Below are 20,459 nucleotides of genomic sequence, written 5' to 3' on the forward strand. Positions count from 1 at the left end.
GTGCTCCCCTCCCTGTGTCCATGTGTTCTCATTGTGCAACATCCACCTATGAGTGAGAACATGCAGTGTTTGATTTTCTGTTCTTGTGTCAGTTTGCTGAGAATGATGGTTTCCCGCTTCCTCCATGTCCCTACAAAGAACACGAACTCATTATTTTTTATGGCTGCATAGTATTCCATGGTATATATGTGCCACATTTTCCCTGTCCAGTCTATCATCGATGGGCATTTGGGTTGGTTCCAGGTCTTTGCTATTGTAAACAGTGCTGCAATGAACATTCATGTGCATGTGTCCTTATAATAGAATGATTTATAATCCTTTGGATATATACCCAGTAATGGGATTGCTAAGTCAAATGGAATTTCTATTTCTAGGTCCTTGAGGAATCACCACACTGTCTTCCACAATGGTTGAACTAATTTACACACTCCCTCCAGCAGTGTAAAAGTGTTCCTATTTCTCCACATCCTCTCCAGCATCTGTTGTCTCCAGATTTTTTAATCATCACCATTCTAACTGGCATGAGATGGTATCTCAATGTGGTTTTGATTTGCATTTCTCTAATGACCAGTGATGATGAGCATTTTTTCATATGTTTGTTGGCCTCATGTATGTCTTCTTTTCAGAAGTGTCTGTTCATATCCTTCGCCCACTTTTGAATGGGTTTGTTTGTTTGTTTGTTTGTTTTCTTGTAAATCTGTTTTAGTTCTTTGTAGATTCTGGATATTAGCCCTTTGTCAGATAGGTAGATTGCAAAAATTTTTTCCATTCTGTTGGTTGCCGGTTCACTCCAATGATTGTTTCTTTTGCTTTGCAGAAGCTCTGAAGTTGAATTAGGTCCCATTTGTCTATTTTGGCTTTTATTGCCAATGCTTTTGGTGTTTTAGTCATGAAGTCCTTGCCTATGCCTATGTCCTGAATGGTTTTGCCTAGGTTTTCTTCTAGGGTTTTATGGTGGTCCGCCTCAGTAATGGCGGACTGCCTCGGTAGTGGCGGACTGCCTCTGTAGTGGTGGACTGTCTCAGTAATGGCGGACTGCCTCTGTATTGGTGGACTGCCTTGGTAATGTCAGATGCCCTTCTCCCTACAGAGCTGGACCGTCCCTGGTCCAGCTATGCTTGCTGTGAAACTCTCAATCCAGAGCATTTCAGATTGCTGGTCTTTGTGTGGGTGGGACCGGCCAAGCCAGATCACCTGGCTCCCTGTTGCAGTCCCCTTTTTTTCAGTCAAACAGGTGACTCTGTCTCCTAGGCGTTCCAGTCACCCGTTGAAATGACACCCGGATTCGTGTGAGTTTTTGTCTGGAGACCCACTGTGCCGGCTGTTTCCATGCTGGCGACTTGTGGTGCTTTTCCGCCCAGGAATCTCCTGGTCTGTGGGCAGTAAAAATTTGTCTGGAAATGCAGTGATTACTCACCCTCTGTGTTTTCACTGGGAACTGCAATCCAGAGCTGTTCCTATTCGGCCATTTTGGATCTCTTCCTGTGCTTGAGTTTTCTCCGCAGGAAAATAGGGGTAACAACAATGCTTTTCTGAGAGGATCGTGTGAGCTTTAATAGATTTAATACATATCAAATGCTCTAAAAATTCTTGGTATATATTGCACACACAATAAAAGTGAGCTGCTACTGCTTTTATTATGACTAATGCTGCCAGCACCACCACCGTTGCCATGTCATTATTATCATGTAGCAAAGCATCTGATTATATTCCTCAAATGCCTTCCATCCCCAGTTACGCTCATTTAGAAGTGCAGACACGTGTACACAGCAAGCATCTACATACACCAGGGGCTACAAACTAGCAACCCACTTGCTCAGTCTGCTGCAGACATGTTTTGTTTTGAGCTATATGATATTTTAAGACAAGGTATTTCACATAAAAATCAAAATGTCTTGTTCATCTTCACAGGGGGTAAATACAGTTAGGGAAGAGATTCTACCTCCCAGAGAGAATTCATGGGTAAAAATTGAGAGGGTGGATGCGTGGAGAACCCAGTTGTTGAAGGATTGGCTGGAATCCTGGATGGCAGAGAGAAAATGTCCCCTGGAGCAGGGAGGGGGCAGGCTCAAGGACTGCAGGAGGATCCCCAACGTCCTGTGAATTGGACTTAGCAACAAGGAGGCCACTGCGGACTGTGCTGGGGACAATTGGGGAGGCACAAGCATGATTATAGGAATGGGGGTTGATAAAGAAGAGGAGAGAGAGAAGAGTGTAGCCAAGCCTTCCAGGAAGCTTGGCTGGGAAAGAAGAAAAAAGAGTAGGCTGGGGCTGGGAGTGAGGACTGGGATTAAAAGGAGTTTTTGTAAAACAGGATGCTTTCAGCCTATTTAAATACAGACAGGAAAGGTTCAGTAGTCAAAAGAGAACACAAGAATGATGCTGCAGAGAGGGAGGACGGAAGTGAGAGGGAGCCAAGTTCAGGTGAAGGCTCCGCCTTAGGAAGGAAAAGTGGCATCTCTTCTCTGGACACTGTCCCGGGAGATGCAGTCACCCAGCTAGTTAGTGGCCAAGACAGAGCTGGGTGCATTCATTCATGAACTCATTCAGTGGACACTCACTGAACGCCTACCCTTCGCCAGGGACCACCCTAGCAACAAATGAAACAGACAAAAATCACTGCTTACATTCTAGTCATAGAAGAGACAATAAACAAAATGAAAAAGAAACTTGTATAGTTCATCAGAGGCTGAGAAACACTGTGAATAAAAATCATGGGGAGTGGAGAGCACTGAGGCCGTGGGCTGCAATTTTAAATAGGACGGTCAGGGCAGGTGACGTTCAACCAAGGACCTGAAGACAGCCACTGAGTGAGTGAGGCCTGCAGGGGAACGTCTGGGAATAACACCTTACAGGCAGAAGCAAGAGCAGCACAAGGGATCCGAGAAGGGCGTGAGCCCAGAGTATGGGAGGAGCACCAAGGAGGTGCCATGGGTAGGACAGGGCCAGCCTGGGGCCAGTGCTAGGGGACAAGGTCACAGGATGCACTGGGGACTATATTATGTTGGACCTTTCAGGCTTTGGTAAGGGCTTCAGCTTCCACTCTGAGTGAATGAGGGGCCGTTGGGGGATTTTGAGCAGAGGGGCGGCATGATCTCACTTGGGTTTTAATGGGGTCACCCTGGCTGCTGTGTTGAGAATAGACTGAGGGGTGCAGCACAGCAAGAGGGCAGGGATGGAGGCCAGGCAGAGGCCATTTCTATGATCCAAGCAACAAACGATGGTGCCCGGACCAGGGGTAGGAAGGTGGTGAGAGGGGTCTGGATTCCTGACATGTTTTGAGGGCAGACCCATCAGGATTTGCCAATGGCTTGAATGAAGAATGAAAGAACAAGAGCAGTCTAACGTGCTGGTGAGGTGTTGGCTGCAGTCCCAGGAAGACAAATTTGCCATTTACTGAAAGGGGGAAGGCTGTGGGCAGGACATAATGGGTGAGGAGAGAGGATTAAGAACTCCCTTCGGACATGTTGAGTTTGACATGTCTGTTAGACACCTGGATAGAGAGGCAAGTGAGCAGTGGTCTTTATAAGTCTAGAGTCGGGAGTGTCCAGGCTGGAGATAGAGATCTGGGAGTCATTGTTGTCTAGGGTTATTTAAAGCCATGAGACCAGATGGGAGCATCAGGAGCGTGAGTGCAGACAGAGAAGAAAAGAGGTTCAGAGACTGAGCCCTGGCATCTCTCAGTATTACAAGGTCAAGGGGAGAGGATGGAATCAGCAGAGGAATTGAAGGAGCTGGCCGGTGAAGTAGGGGCTGGGGGGCTGGGCAGGCCATGCCATCCTAGAGGCTGAGAGCTGTTTCCACGAGGGAGTGACCGGCTGGGTCAAATGCTGCTGCTGTGTCACATAGTCAAATAAGATGAGAACTGTGATGTTACCACTGGATTTAGCAACATGTTGGACGTTGCCATCTTGATAGCAGCAGCTCAGAGGCTGGTTAGCCCAGAATGGGCCCTGTGAGCATTTCAGGACCTTCCCTGTGGATTAAGTGGGATGATCTGTGCATTCATGCCTTGCATGTAGGAGGCGTGCCCTGAATGCCTGGGCTTCTGGTGGGCTCGGGGGTGAGGGTCCCAGCAGTGGCACAGAGGACAGGGCCAGCTTTGGAGGGTCTGAATAGACGCCAGACCTGCAGGGGCTCTGAGCCCCTGGAGGGGTCCTGCCAGGCCGTTCATTCGCACCATCTCTCTAGACCCTGCTCTCCTCTCAGCAGATGAGCCCACCTCCCCCAAGAAGCCGAAGAGCATCTCTGAGCCACAGCACAGTGATTTGGAAGGAGACACCGCCTCTCCCCTGCCCTCCGAGTGGACCTCGGTGAGGATCAGCCCTGGGGAGGATGCAGCTGGACAGGATGTGCTGGCTGTGCGTGTCCTGGTCACCAGCGAGGACAGCAGGTATGCTTAGGCTACTGCCAGATGGGGACAGAACTGGGGTTGGAGGAAGGGAATAGCATTTGGGATTGGGTCTTCTCTCTACTCACTTGCAGTGTGGCCTCTCTGTGCCTCCATTTCCTCATCTGTGAAATGCGGACAATCATAGTACCCATCTCAGAGGGAGTTGTAAGATTCACAGAATTCATATGTATTAAGTGTATAGAACAGTGCCCACACATCATTAGCACTGTAAGTGTTAGCAATTGTTATTTTCTCAGGAAGGGAAAGAGCCTGGACCCATGCTCTTCTCAGGAGGCAGTTGTCATGCTGACTGCAGTGAGGGCTGCAGAATGGGTGTCACCTGCCCCTAGGGCCTGCCCACTGCAAGATGGTGATGCATGGGGCTGGGCAGGCTAGGAGGCAGGGTGGGGGACATGAGGAGTGAAGCCCTGGTGCTGTAGGTGACTATTTCTCAGAGCGCTGTCCTCATCATCTGCATCAGAATCACCTGGCGTGGTTATTAGACATGCAGACTCCAGGACTCCCCCAGATGCACTGAATTCACTCAAGAGGTATGTCAACAGGAGGTATTGATTGCTTATTACATACTAGACTCTGAGGATACAGAAGTGAACAGCACAAGACAAGCTCCTTGCTTTCCCATGGCTTTCGTAACATTGGGAGCCACCGAGGAAGCAAGTGAGTAGCTAAACAAGAAAAGCATCACATATGCGTCAGGTCGAGAGATAAAACAGACACTTGGTATGGAGTGGCTGGTCAGCTGCCTTAGACTGAGGCCGGGAAAAGGCCTCTGCAGCAGTTATTGATGCCGGCAATAATGCTGAGTGACAAACCAGCCCCAAAGTGAGTGACTTAAACCAACCACCCTTCATTACACCATGATTGTGTAATAAAGCAGACCAGAGTAAGCCAAGCCTGACCAAGTAAGCCAGGCACGGCTGGGCAGTTCTGGCCTTCCTGGGCTCACCTGTGTGTTTGGGCCAGCAGGGTTCTGCTTTGGAGCCTGACCATCAGCTGGGGTGACAGAGGGCTATTGGGCCGTGGGTCTTTCATCCTCCAACCAGCAGCCCAGGCTTATTCCCATGGCCTTAAGAGAAAGAGGGGAGCCATCCAAGATCTCCTGAGGTCGAGGCTTGGCAATGCACAGTGCTATTCCTGTTGCACCTGATTGGCTACAGCATGTCACAAGGCCTGAACAGATTCAAAAGGTGGGGAATAGCCTGCACTCTTTAGGGAAAGAGCTGCAAAGCCCCCATTGCAAAGGGGTGTGGATCCAAGGGGAATGATTGCAACCACCTTTGCAGACAAATTCCCACAGTCTCCCAGAGGAAGTGACTTTTTTGAGACAGAGTCTCGCTCTGCCACCCAGCCTGGAGTGTGGTGGCACGATCTCAGCTTGCTGGAACCTCCGCCTCCTGGGTTCAAGCAATTATCTGCCTCAGCCTCCCAAGTAGCTGGGATTATAGGCACCCACCACCACGCCTGGCTAATTTTTGTATTTTTAGTGGAGACAGGGTTTCACCATCTTGGCCAGGCTGGTGTTGAACTCCTGACCTCATGATCCACTCATCTCAGCCTTCCAAAGTGCTGGTATTACAGATGTGAGCCACAGCGCCCGACAGGAGGTGACATTTAAGCTGAGAATTGGTTGATAAGAAGGAACACCCAAGGGAGAAGAGGAATGCAGGAAGTGACGACAGTGAGTGACAGGCCCCAGGGTGAGAGTGAGCCTGTCTCAGAGGTAGAGAAGATCTGCGCGGCAGGTACACCCTGAGGGGGAGAAGGATAAGAGAGTACACGAGGAAGGAAGGCAGGAGCCAGGCTTGTAAGACAGGATAAACTGTATTCTAGGTATTCAGGTATGCATTGCTTAAGAGTTGAGATGTGTTCTAAGAAATGTGTTATGAGGTGATTCTGCCATTATGTGAACATCATAGAGGGTACTTACGCAAACCTAGATGGGATAGCTCACTCCACACCCAGGCTGTATGCTGCGGCCTATTGCTCCCAGACTACAAACCTGTACCGTGCATTACTGTACTGAATACTATCAGCAATTGTAACACAATGGTTAGTATTTGTGAATCTAAACGTATCTAAACATAGAAAAGGTATGGTAAAAACACAATATAATATATTTAAAAAAGGGCACACCTGTATAGGGCACTTACTGTGAATACAGCTTACAGGACTAGAAGTTGCTCTGGGTGGGTGGGTAAGTGGTGAGTGAATGTGAAGGCCGGGACGTCACTGTACACTGCTGTATACTTTATCCCCCTGTGCACTTAGGATATCCTACACATTTGAAAAATATTTTTCTTTCTTCAATAATAAATTGACTTACTATAACTTTGTTACTTTCTAAACTTTTTAACTCTATTGTAATAACACAGCAAAAAACACACACATTGAATAGCTGGAAAAATATATTTTCTTTATATCCTTATTCTGTAAGCTTTTTTCTATTTTTAAATTTATGTATTTATTCTTTACTTTTTAACTGGGGGCAGTGCTGTAGGTTTTACACCAGCATCACCTCAAACATGTGAGTGATGCCTTTCCCTACGATGTTAGCGAGGGCTGTGACGTCACAGGTGATAGGAATTTTCCACTCCATTTTAATCTGATGGGACCACCATCATATATGGGTTATATCACTGACTAAAACGTCATTATGAAAGACATGACTGTAATTCCAAGGATTTTTAAGTAGAAGAGTGACATCTCATTTACAGTTTTCACAGATCAGCAGGCCCTGCTTCGGGAAATGGATGAGGCAGGGTTGTGTGAGGATGAATACACAGGAAGAGCAGGTGGGAGTCTGCAGCTTGGGGACAGGAGGTGGGGCCGGTGGAGATGGATTTGCTAGTGGACTGCATGAGAGGGAAAGAGAATTTCAGGGCAATTCCCAGAATTTTTCTAGAGTGACTGAATGGCTGGTATGGTCATTTCTAAAGTTATCTTGAGGTGGGGAAGATTTCAGAGAAGGTGCAGGTTAGTGGAGAAAATCAAGAGTTCTGTTTAGGACGCATTGGGTTTGAGATGCCGGTGTCTGTGTGGATGTCAGGTAAGCAGTCAAATATGTAAGTGTGAAGTTCTGGGAGGCAGGGCCGGAGATGGTGATTTTAGAGGCTATTAAAGCCCTGGGCTCTGATGAGTTGCTTCCAGAGTAAGAATATCTTCCTATAGATAATTGAATCCCTACCAGTTATTTAAGGCCCATGTTAAATACTACCCACCCCCTACCCCTACTCAGGTAGAATTTTCCGTTCTTTCATCCATTCCATGGGGAAGAGAGCAGTATTTAAATGCCTGAAGTTTCAGGACCAAGTCCCTAATGATGAGCTTACCTGGCCAGAGAGACCTTAGGGCTCATGCCCGGACAGGTGCAGATGAGCAGAGCAGTCTTCATTCAAACAGCTCCTCACACACTGCTGGGCCCCTTTCTTTTGCTCTGAGCCAAGCCTGTGTTGTTCAGCTCTGGCTGCCATAACAAAGCTCCACAGATCAGGCTGTTTAAACAACAGAAATGTATTTTCTCACTGATTGGGAGGCTGGAAGTCGGAGGTCAAGGTGTGGGCAGGGCTTGAGGGAAGGTGGGTTCCACCCTCCGTCTTGAGCTTGTCCATGACGTCTTCCTGTTCGCATAGTGTTTTCCTTCTGTGTGTGTCTGTGTCCACATTTCCTCCTCTTATAAAGATGTCAGGTGTGCTGGACAAGGGCCCACCTATGACCTCACTGTACCGTAATGACCTCCTTCAAGGCCTTACCTCTAGATGCAGTCACATCTGAAGGTACTTGGGGTTAGGACTTCAGCATATGAGTTTTCAGGAAACAATTCAACCCACAGCAAAGTCCACAGCTGGGCTCTGGGCACACAGGACTAAGCCCAGGCCCCCCAGGTGCACTGGAGGAGTGCTGGGTAGTGTTGGTGTCTTAGAGTGTGGGTTCCAGGGCCCCGACTCACCCACCCGCTCCTTCCTCCTTCTAGCTCTGACACAGAGTCTGACTGTGGTGGCCGCGAGCCCTCCCGCCCAGAGCCCTGTGAAGAGAAACCCTGGTCAGCACCCTTGTCTCTACCGCACGCCTCCCTGAGGAGGGCCCTGAGCAGGGCGGTCTCTCCACAGTGCCCTGAGGAGCCCAAAGCTGTGCACGGTGAGCAGAGAGCCCGCAGGGCTTGATTCTGGGACGCGGGGAGGGAGCAGAGACCCTCACAGACAAATTTCCCTCATGGAGGTCCAGGTGACAGAAGGCCTCGCCCTCAGGCTCAAAGGCAGTGGGGCTAGGACCTTTGGGGAGAGTGAGGCAAGTGATAGTGAGGGGACTGGACCCAGGCCTGGCTTCCCACTCCATGAAAGCTTTGGAATCCCAGCGGGGAGGATGTCTCGGGGCCTGGCAGGCTGTGGTATGTCACAGGCTGCCAGGGATAAGGGGCCCGCAGCTTCCTCTTGCCTGGAGCGCTCTCCCTCCTGCCTCCTGTGTGGACATCTCCTTAGGGGCCCCTCCAGCACCCACAGCCCCTGAGGGAAGGGAGCTGGGTCCGGTTGCTGTCTGGCAGCATGTGACCCTAGATGGCATCGTCTCCTTGGGACTGTCTGACAGCACTGGGGCCATTTCTGGTGTTTGGGGCATGTGGGATGGACCCAAACAATTCTACACAACAATGAATGCACTTTTACTGCATACCTGTAATGGGCCAGGACTTTTCCCATACGTGGCCCCATCCCATCCCAGGATGACCCTGTGGGTAAGTAGGGTGAAGCCTGTTCCACAGGTGAGCAAACAGGCTGAGTGCTCTGTCAAAGTCTTAGCCAGGGCTGGTGACACCCCACAGCCACCACCGCCCAAGCTCTGGCCTACTTAGCAGCCCAGCTTGCGTTTAATACAAAGGTGACCTGGAATTGGGTGTTTTGATTCAGTCAACAACTTGGGACCAAATCTTCTGACTTATGGGCAACTTCTGGGCGAGCCTGGGAAGAAACAGGCTAACCTGACAGTAACTTGCTGCCCACTGGCCTCACAGCCTTAGCTGCCCTGGGAGAGCTGGAGCTCAACTTGTCCTGCACCGCCATCTGGTGGCCAAGAGCAGAATTGCCACCTGGTCCATGAAATGTTCCCAGGAGTGATGGATTCCCAAGACCAGGGCTGGGGCAGAAAGAACTCGATAGGTATTTTTAAATCCTGGAAACGTTGAATTTTGCCCTCATATTTCTTTTTAAAGTGATACTTTAAAAAGAAGGACACATTATTATCCAAACACATTTGTTGAGTACCATTTGCGGGACTGTGCAGAAAGTCTCAGCACTGGCACTGAACCAAGTACTCTCCTGTGCCCAGCTGGGTCCAGCCCTGCCTCCAGTTACCACGTGGCCTCGGTGTACCCTTCCATCCCCCTGGGCTCCAGCTCCCCATTTCCAGATACGAAATCAGGCTATTTTTCATCCCTTCTCTCCATTTCCCATTCAATTGCCAGAAGGTTTTAGGCAACTTATGAGAAACATAAAACAAAATTGTACCTCTATAAACATGAAAGATTAAACCTCAAAATCAGGGCTAGCAAAACCAGTTTGGGAGGGATAGACCTCAGAGAGGCAGACCATAGTCCTGAACAGTTGCTCTAGTTGAATCGTAAGTTTGCTTCTGAGCTTTCTGTCTTCTAGCGTTAAAAAGGAAACGCAGAATATCATTATTCTCATCATGCATGAGAAAAATGTGTATTGGTTTGCAGCAGGTCTCTGAGCAGGCACAATTTCTCCTAATGCTTAACTCTATAGAGAGTTCCGGCTTGTGCTGAATAGATGATATTGAGAAATGGGTTAGATCGTGTCTTCACAGTTTCTCAGAAAATGCAGCCCTAGTTTTCTCCAGGCTGTTCCTTACAGCATCCCTTGCTGGAAAGTGAGGGAATGACAACAAAACATGACTCAGCGATCGCAGTTTTCTTAGCAGGATAGGGTTGGATTGAAAGTCTAGTTGGGTTGGGTTGGGTAGTGAGGCCAAAGCATTTTGTTTCTGACAGTCCAGTTTAACTCCAGAACAAAATACAGAGTAGACAGAGAAGTGGGTAGACCTGTGTGCTCTCAAACAATTCTTTGTCGAGTTAGTCTTCATCAGTCGTGGTCTTGATCATTGCTAGGTGGACCACATGTGTGGCTGAGCTCTCTGGCCCAGGTCTAAGTGCTGTGTTTGTGTTGCTCATTATGGTAACCCTATCAATTCACCTGATAATGCAGAGTTGACCCCTTGAGTGGGTTTAATGGAGCTTCATTAACCACAAGTGTCAGCTGGATAAAGGCCTCCAAGGTAAATCAAGGGGATGCCAGACAAGACCAGTATATTGCTTTGAAAAGACTCCTGGTTTCAGTGTGGAGTTAAAAAGACTCCAGGTTGGTCCAGCCATGCTCGTAGAAGCATTATTCACGTTGGCCAAAACGGGGAAGCAAATCAATGTCTGACAGACAAACGGATACACAAAACATAGTATATCCATACAGCAAAATGTTATTCAGACTTTAAAAGGAAAGGACTCTGACACACGCTACAATTTAAATGAACCTTCAAAGCATGATGCTGAGGGAACTAAGCCAGTCCTAAAAAAACAAGCATTTGTTGAGATGAGAAGAGGGTTTTGAAGATGGGAGGTGGGGAGGTGGTGACGGCTGCATACCAGGGTCAGAGTACTCAGTGTCACTGAAGTCTAGACTTAAAAATGTACAAGTAACAATTTTTATATTATGCATATTTTGCCACAATTTTTAAAAAGACTCCTGGGACTACCCTGGCACATGAAGGAACCTATTACATCCTCAGAGTTCATAGAGCATGCCCAAGAGGATGCCTGAAGTAAGCTCATACCCTATGTTGTGGAGGCTGCAGAAAGCCTCAAAACATCGGTGTCAATGGTTCTTGACAATCTTGTTTAAGAGGCAGATTCCCAGGTTTTCAGAGATTCGGATGCAGTGCGTGTGGCATGGGGCCAAGTACGTGCATTTTGTGCAAGCATCCCCAGGCGCTTTGACACAGTAGGCCATGTTCTACACTTTGGGAATCAGAAATGCAGCTTTGTGGAAGGCCTGCCTAGATTAATTCATTGTAAAATCCATGCCCAAGCAGCTAAATGAATTGATCTAGTGCATTGGACTCTTGGCTGTACACCAGTTAGATTTAGGAGAACAACCTGCCCCCAAATTATCCTGACTTAGAGGAACTGGTATTCATCCATCTTTTTTTCTGGCCATAATTTGATAATAGGATGGTCCAATGGCATATGGAGGACACTTATCAGTTTGTAACAGTAAAATGATATCATCAGCACCACATGGCAAAATACCCTCTGACTCCTTTTACAGTGGGTCAGGCACTAAGATCTCTGAAAGTGCTCCTTTAACATAAATAAACTCACATCGAATATAAGCTAAAAAGAAGGGATCAGCCCCCTCTATGCTGCTCAACATTACTAGAGGAAATCATTACCACCCACCCTGTTGTTCCCACTGTGGTAAAAATGTGTACTCTAGTAACACCAGTGATGGAAAATCGCTCATGAATTTTAGCCACTTCCAATAAGTTCCATTCCACCAAGTTACAAGCTAATAAGCAATGAGAGCTTTATGCAGGTTTTTAAAAATTATTATTCTGAGAAATGTTTTCATTAAGAGATTAAGAGGCTAGCTTTGGCCCGCAGGATGTAGCTGTGTGCTCATCCACACAGGCTCCTCCTCAAACCCATGGACTTGATTTTAAGAGCAGGCCTGTGGCATTGGGAACCTGCCAGGCAGAGCAGGCATGAAGCATCTCCTAATGTAACCACCCAGTGGGTTCTCCTTGCCTGCTGCCTAGACTGATCTGATTTATCAAGACAGGGGAATTGCAATAGAAAAAGAGTTTAATTTACACATAGTCACTGTATGAGAGACCACAGTTTTATTATTATTTAAATCAGTCTCTCTGAAAACTTGGGCATCAGGGTTTTTAAAGATAATTTGGTGAGTAGGGGGTTCAGAAAATAGAGGATGCTGATTGGTCAGGTCAGAGATGAAATCACAGAGTCCCAGCTGTCCTCTTGTGCTGAGTCAGTTCCTGAGTGGGGCTAAAAGACCAGATGAGCCAGTTTATCAGTCTGGGTGGTGCCGGCTGATCCTCTGAGTGCAGGGTCTGCAAAATATCTCAAGCCCTGCTCTTAGGCTTTACAATAGCGATGTTAGCCCCAGGATGCAATTTGGGGAGGTCCCGAATCTTACAGCCTCCAGCTGCATGACTCCTAAACCACAATTTCTAATCTTGTGGTGAATTTGTTAGTCCTGCAAAGGCAGTCTCATTCCCAGGCAGGAAGGGGATTTGTTTGGGGAGAGGGCTGTTATCGTCTTTATTTCCAAACTAAACTATAAACTAAGTTTCTCCCAAAGTTAGTTCCACCTTCGCCCAGGAATGAACAAAGGCAGCTTGGAGGTTAGAAGCAAGATCGATCGGTTAGGTCAGATTTCTTTCACTGTCATAATTTTCTCAGTTATAATTTTGCAAAGGCAGTTTCACACGTGGAGTGAGGGAGGTAGAGGAGCTATAAAGGATCTGGTCTTGAGGAAAGTAAGCCCCCGGGTAGTGGTTGACACCTGTGCTCCACAGCCTGGCTGCTAAGAAGGAGCCCCACTGTGAGGCCGGGCAGGGAGTGGAATAGCTAGGACTGTGCCTAGACAGAAAGACAGACAGAGGGCTGGGCTAGCCAGGCCTTGGATTTAGAGTCCTGGACTCAGACCATTGCTGCCTCCATCTCCCACCCCACATCATGCCCTTGGACTTCCTTTCCATTCATGCTTCCTAGCCCTGCCTGTGCGCACACTCAGACCTTCACTGTCCCCATCCTTCCTCTCCAGCTGTGATGGAGGCGCAGGGGCCTGGAGCCTGAGAATGCATCTGCAGGCCTTGCCTGAGAACAGGGAACACGTGGACCCCACTGCCCACTCTCACACAGGTCTAGGAGCCCAAGACCTGTTTTTCTTCTGCATGTGATGTTCCTTTTGCTCAGCTAATCCTCAAGGCCCCGCTGGCAGAAGGGTCTTCCACAGGAAGTACAGTGTCCCAGAAATATGTTTCCCTTGGAACCAGGCCAAGGGAGGGCCACAGCAATCATGGTCCACAGCCTCAGTTAAACCTAGTTTCTAGAGGGTTTGGGGGGCTCTGTGGGAAAAGAGGAGGCAGAGAGTAGAACTTCCTGCAGCTTCCTAGCTTCAATCAGAGCAGCTCCAGTTTTTATGTATTACATATATGGAGCCTTGATGTGAGGCCTCAGCTTTAAACCACTGTTCTGACATGAATGAATATATGCATGTGTGTCTATACAGATGTGTGTGTAAATATGTCTACACGTATGCATATATGCATGTGGATGCTTACTGATGATCTTAGTGATGATAGTTCCTAGTCTGAGGCATTCTCTGAGGGCAGTGCCTGTCCCATAGCAGGGTCTCAATAAATATTTGATGCCAGGCGTGGTAGCTCATGCCTGTAATCCCAGCACTTTGTGGGGTTGAGGTGTGAGGATCAGTTGAGCCCAGGAGTTTGAGACTAGCCGGGGCAATACAGTGGGACCCTATCTCTACAAAAAATAAAAATTAAAAAATTAGCTGCTTGTGGTGGTGTGTGCCTATAGTTCCAGTTACTTGGGAGGCTGAGGTAGGAGGATCATTTGAGCCCAAGAGGTCGAGGCTGCAGTGAGCCGTGGCCCTCACCACTACACTCCAGTCTGGGTGACAAACAAACGGAAACACACACAAAAATATTTGATGTGTGGACAGATAAAAAGTTTGGTAGTGTGTGTTGTGAGGGTAGGAGCACAGTGTGAGGGAAGGAGAGGGTTCAGTCAATTACGATCATTAGTCTATTAACCTGTGGTAAATGAGCCATAGGAGATAAATTCCTACCTACTCTACACTTTTAATGGACTCTTGCTCCGGCCCCATCTTCCCTGCCCCTTTCTTTTTCCACAGCAGCTCTGCAACGGGCCAATAGCTTCCAGTCTCCAACCCCAAGCAAATACCAGAACTGGAGGAGAGAATTCCGGTCAAGTGAGTCACCAGCTCTCTGGGGGTGGGAGGCTGGGGCTGGGCAGAGATCTCTGGTTAATTCTCAGGGGCAGCTGTTCTCATTTGTTACATGGTATCTCTCTGGCATGGCCTCCTGGTTGTCAGAGGCAAGAAAGAAAATATAACGTTGATTTTATTTCTACTGCTGACTAGAGGGAGGCTTTTCCAAAGGACTCAAGATCTTCCCATCCCACTCCACCCCCGGCTCAGGAATTTTGGAGCTTTAGGATTGTACAGTTTCACCTAGATAGGGCCTTAGCCATCATTGCCTCTAAGTTTTTAAAATACAGATAAGTGAGCCATGGTTCACAAACTCTGTGATTTGATTCTGTATGCCGGGATGAGACTAGAGCATCAGATTAACAGCCTCACACAAAGCAGGATGCTATACACACACCCATACATCCACACACACCTCTACAAATACACACATGTGTGCGCACACACACACACACACACCCCTACACCTACACACCCCAGCTCCTTTTTCTGAGCCAGCCTTGGTCCCAGCACCCTGGGGAATAGCTGGGCTGCAGCAGGTGCCGAGGCAGCAGACCCCACCAGGGGGCGCAGTGACCACACAGGCTCACTGCGTCAGCAGGCCCGCGATCCAGGGGCTGCAACACTTAGCAGAGTTCCCTCCCCAGGCCCTGAGCGAGGGCCAGAGATTCTTCATCCAATTCCAGGCTCATTGCTGCCTTCCACCTACCCTGACACTCCCTCTCCAGCCTCACCCTAGGAGAGGAGGACCCAGGAAGGCCTTGGCTTAGACAGGGGTTTCTACCAAGAAATGTTGCTGCAATTGGAACTGAGCCCTGGTCTTCTTTCCTTCTGAGTCAGGACTCCCAGCCAGTGAGTCATTCCCCCGCCATCCCCAGACCCACCACCCTCCCACTGGGTCAGGCTGGGACATGGACACCTTGGGAACAGGACCCAGGGCTGCACTCTTGGGCAGGCCACTTCATCTGGGGACAGCCCAGAGTGACTCCTGAATCCTCTGACAGCCCCAAGCAGTGACAGCAGAGGCAGAGGAGCTAACATTGCCACACATGGGTCATCACCTTTACTGCCCTGCTCCAGTGTTCCCCAAGTCCCTGGAACCCTGCTGCCCGAGCCCAGACTGTGTGGGTGCAGAGTCCATCCCAAGGCTGCCAGCCTACTGTGTGCTGCCGGTGTGGGGGCTCAGTCCCTCCTCGAGGAGCTCTCAGCCTGGGGTGAGAGCAGGGAGGCTGCTGGGAGACCCCTGCTCCCCAGTAGGGCTGGGTTGCTGGGGGAGGCGCCACAACAAGAGGACTGCTGAACAGCCCCACGGTGTCTGGGATGGACCTGGGGACCTCAGCCTTTAGTTATCAAAGAGTATTGCACAGTGTTTCTCAAGGTCATATGAAAGCTGGTTTGAGGGGAGTGTTTGAGTTTTGATCATTTCAATCAGCCTAGTGTCTATTACGGTCTGGCCCAGAGGAGGAGCCCAGTCCTTGTTTGCTGAATCAATGAAGGCAGGAAGGAGCCAAGGAGCAAGCTGGCTGGACTGAGTGCAAAGGGAGCACGTGGGCTCAGGCCTGCTCAGGCTGCCACCCCTAGAGGACGCTCCAAGACTTTGAGAGGGATTTGAGCCTCGCAAAACCTCCAAGCTCTGGGAAGCTGCACCCTGGAGTCCCAGTCTCATGAAAATCCCTGGAGCTGAAAGCCACCAGAGCCATCTTTTTGATTGTCTTCATTTTACCCAAAAGGAAACCCCAGGAGGCAGGGCTGGCCTTGCCATTGGAAGCAGGATGTGTGGTACCATCCCTCCTGTCGAGGCATGACTGCCCCATCTCAGCTGGTTCTGGCTCCAAGCCCCAGTGGGACGACCAGAGGAGCTATGCGGCTGCCCTAGGCACCCTCCCCAGCTGATCATGCTGGCAGATGACCTCTAGGATCTAGGGGAAAGGTTGCTGCTGCCAGAGGACCCAGACAGGAGGCTGTGCCAGCGCCTGACCCAGAGGCAGTCTGGGTGCTGAACCTCGGCCTCCTTCAGGCAAAGCAGCCATAGGGCCAGCAGCATGCATGACTGAGACCCTGCAGAGGGCAGGGCAGCCCCTGTGGGCCATGTGTAGGTTTCAGGGAAACGGCCAGCAGTGGGGGATGTGAGTTAGCCAATGAGGAGCTCCCGGCCCAAGAGTTAGAAAAATCCTGACTGGGGAGAGTGTGCAGCCCCCTCTGGAGTGGGCCAGGGCGTGGTGTCTTCACTGGACACGGCTTGTGTGCATGAGAGGATGGGAAGCTAATGGAGTTCATATTTTGCCGAGAACTAGCTTTTACTTTGTGTCCTGCCCCACTGGGCACCTCTGATTTTTTATTTTAGTTTTCCTTGAGATGGGGTCTCACTCTGTCACCCAGACTGGAGTGCAGTGGTGTGATCTCGGCTCACTGCAACCTCCAACTCCTAGGTTCAAGAGATTCTCCCACCTCAGCCTCTCAAGTAGCTGGGACCACAGGCGTGCACTACCACACCTGGCTAATTTTCGTAATTTTGGCAAAAACGGGGTTTTGCCATGTTTGTCAGGCTGGTCTTGAATTCCTGAACTCAAGTCATTGGCCCACCTCAGCCTCCCAAAGTGCTGCGATTACAGGTGTGAGCCACTGCGCCCGGCCAACTGGGCATCTCTTTTTAGCCCATGTTACCCACTCAGCCACCCCATGAAGCTGCACCAGACTGCCCACTTTTTGGATGAGGAGACTGAGGGGTTGACTAACTTGTTCAGAGCCAGGCAGCTGGTGTGTGTGTGAGGAGGTGGAGTTCCAGGCTCCCCTTCACCAACTTCTGAGAGAACCCAAAGACACAGTGGGCGTCGGGTCGGGGAGGTTTCCCATTACCTCCCTCCCCAGGCTGTGCCCAACTCCCAAGCAGTGGCTTGAATGGCAGCTCAGGGACCAGGGGCTTGGCTTTAGCTGGAGCTTTGCTTCCCCAGTCTCCTCAAGCCCTGCTGGAGTTCCATCTTGAAGGCAGTGCGTGAGGACCACATGTGGAGAGAGGGACTCCCTAGTGGGGGTGGGAGTGGAGATGAGGGCGAGGAGAAGAAGGGAACAGCTTCCGGGTCATGACCTCGTGAACCCTGAGGCGTTTCTGTCAGGTTTGGTTCCCGAGGTGGTCCTGGCTTCCTGTCAGGAGGTTCCCTGAGGGATCCTCAGGGGAACAAAAAGGCAGTCTGTTGAGCTGATGGGAGAGGAGGCAAGTGAAGGGGTTTGATTTGGAAGACAGCAGAGAGAGGAGAAGGAGGGTGCAAGGAGGAAGGGAAGAAGGAATTTGGCAGGAATTTGGCAAGCTGAGGATGAGGATGGGAAGCAAGACAACGACTGACTCACAACTTTTGCCTTTTTAGGCTGGAACCTTCTCATCCCGGGCTGCGATGGGGGTAGCGGGAGGCTGGCCAGCCGCCTCCCCGGCAGCTCCTTCCTGCCGCCCTCAGATCATGTCTGTTCCCGGAATTACCTTCCCCCACCCCCCGCAAGCGTTCTGCGAGGCCTCCCTCTGGGAGCTTGCTGACTGTGCGTGGGCATGTGGTGCTATGTGTTCAGAGCCCCAGGCTGGGACACACGGTCGCACACGTTCGCGTTGGTGTGTGGGGGAAGGCAGGACAGGATATCCAGGAGAGTTTGGCCCCCGGTGTGGAGGGGACTCAGTGGGATGGGTTTGGCCGACCTGTGTGGGTCCCTGAGGAAGAGCTCACCACCCAAAGCTTTGGGGAAACTGAGACCAGGGGCTTGTGTTACGCTAAGAAGCGGGTGAAAATCTGAAGGCTAGACACCCTGGAGGAAAATTTGAATGGGTCAGCTGAGCGGCCGGAAGCAGGGAGTCAGACAAGAGAGTGGGCTCCTTCCACGTGGTGGTCCTGGGAAGTTTCTGGGGGACCTCCCTACGTGCCACCACGGTTCTGGGGAGAACTGGTTGGGCTCAGGGTGGGTACCGAGAGGGCAGATCTGAAAGGGTGCATGGCATTTGACAGAAATGATTTGAGGACAAGTGGTCTGAAATGATCCAATATGGAGACAAAATGTTTGAGATTTTAGATTTAAATTACCATGTTTGAGAGGAGGAAGGGGAGAGAGGGAAAAGAACGGGAGAGGGAGAGAAAGAGAGTATGCATGTGAGCTTCGTTGATCTTACAGTGTACAACTGTCAGAATTCTGCTCTCACCAGACTAGATGATCTCAGCCCCCCACAGTGCAGAATCAGGCCTGTCCTCAGGCCCCTGCCCCGCACCTTTCCCCTGCGTCTCTGAGCTGCTACACTGTAACCCATTTGTTCCCTGACCAACAGGAACTTGGCATGGGCCCCACTCCATATCTCTCAAATGATTTGATACTCACTGTAACCTCCTGCCCTTGTGTTCTCTTAAAATCTTAAACGACTCTTCCTGTCTGAGAGCCACTTGGCACACATGTGAGGAGGAAGAGTCTATCTCCTTAGTCGTGGGTGTCTGTCCTGTCTGTTCCCACAGCGAAGGGTGCAACATCTTGTGGGAGGAAAGCTCAGGTGGTTTATTGACTGAGTGATTTAACACAGCCCAGCTCCTAACCACGTTGGTTTTAGGACGCTCTTTGGAGGCAGATGCGTATTTCTAAGAAATGCTTTGGAGGTGCCCTGATACATCTCTCAAGAGCATCCTCGCATGAGTCTGAAACACAATGATGCTTAGACTTCCCACCCTGGGACTTCCTTTGACCCATGGGACCCTGCCACTGCCCTCCCCATTCCTCTGAGTCCCAAGCCTCGGCACCAGGAACCTCTGAGTCAGGCTCTGACATCTTCCTCTTTCTGTTTATAGAATTGGAGCTTCACTTAAAGTCTCCTCTTTTCTTGATAAAATAATAACACTTTGTAATGAAGAGTGTGTTTTTTCCTTGGTAGGTTTGATGCCAGTGAACAAAAGAACTATGTCACCTCCAAAGGACCTTTCTCCTTCTCCTCCTCTTCCTTCATTGTCTTCTCGTTCATCTTCCCCACCATCTTCTGCAACCAGTGTTTCAGGGGATGGTTCCTCCCTGCCCCAGGTGAGTGTCCCTGAGGGTCCTGCCCAGCTGTCGGGAAGCTGAGCTACAGGTACTCCTCCCACCTTCCACACTTATCTCTGGATTCCACGTACTCATAGGTCAGCCTAAGTGCAAAGCCAGGGACAGAAGACACACTGTCAAGGGTCTACGCCAGCCGTCCTCACATGTACCTTTCACAGAAGCTCCTGCTGCTCCTTCACAGCCATTCTGAGGACGCAGTTACTTTCTCAGCAAACTTTACAGGGTTTAGACTCCATGCCATGTCTCCATAGGATGCAGAGCTGCCAGGACACCTTTCCCTTGAGCACTTGCAGAGGGCATTGAGGAATTTGCAGCTGTAGGATGGCAGACACAGAAGGGAGGGTCCCTTTGGTAGCGTCCAAGAACCTTAGAAGCAACACCTCCCTTGGATATAAAATGTCATCATTGATAGGCAGGCTGGACTCTTTCCTTCTGTGTGTATTTATCAAGCCTTTGTTACCTGTCAGGCTTGTTCTAGGCTCTGAAAGTAGAGTGCACAAGACAGAAAAGATGTGTGCTCTGGTGAAGCCCCGGTGCTATGACCTGCCCCTCAGGCACCAGAGCTCTGGGGAGGCCACAGCCACCCCTAGAATCTACTCACATTCTCTCTTTGCCAAGGGCTAAGTTCCTGCATTCTAGAAATAGCTACTTTCTCAATGGTGCAAGGAGGGAGGTTAGAAAGGGTCATGGGAAGGTATTAAGGGCCATCCTTGTGCCACCACAGCTTCAGCCCAGAGGGTGACTGTTGCTTCTTACTTTGATGGCCTCCAAGGAAGAAGCCTTGGTTTCTTGGTGGCTGGAGGCACATACCCATGTGTGGAACATGCCCTTTAGTAGAGACGATGGCTGAGCAAGAAAAGGAGGAGCTTGTCTTTCCCTATGTGCCTGGTTACCCACAGAGGCCCAGCCAGCCCTGCCCTCATGGGCCCAGG

The 20,459-nt window shown here is 49.9% G+C and overlaps 1 protein-coding gene across 4 annotated transcripts in view; it reads left to right on the forward strand.

Annotated features, from left to right (window-relative positions):
* Nucleotides 1–1,394: 1,394 nt before the first annotated feature.
* MICALCL (MICAL C-terminal like) overlaps nt 1,395–20,459 on the forward strand; it is an 84,290-nt gene continuing 65,225 nt past the window's right edge. For 2 of the 4 annotated variants that reach the window (XM_032240783.1, XM_032240787.1), the window contains exons 1-4: nt 1,395–4,393; nt 8,385–8,548; nt 14,377–14,454; nt 19,364–19,506. In XM_032240783.1, the coding sequence (XP_032096674.1) occupies nt 19,369–19,506 (138 nt within the window). In that variant the 5' untranslated portion in view covers nt 1,395–4,393; nt 8,385–8,548; nt 14,377–14,454; nt 19,364–19,368. Of the gene's footprint in view, nt 4,394–8,384; nt 8,549–14,376; nt 14,455–18,024; nt 19,507–20,459 lie in introns of those variants that run through there. The other 2 variants (XM_032240785.1, XM_032240786.1) reach the window with 2 other exon arrangements.

The sequence above is a fragment of the Sapajus apella genome, unplaced genomic scaffold (assembly GCF_009761245.1).
Source record: "Sapajus apella isolate SASKATOON/1434 unplaced genomic scaffold, GSC_monkey_1.0 scaffold47, whole genome shotgun sequence".
NCBI classification, from domain to species: Eukaryota; Metazoa; Chordata; class Mammalia; order Primates; family Cebidae; genus Sapajus; species Sapajus apella.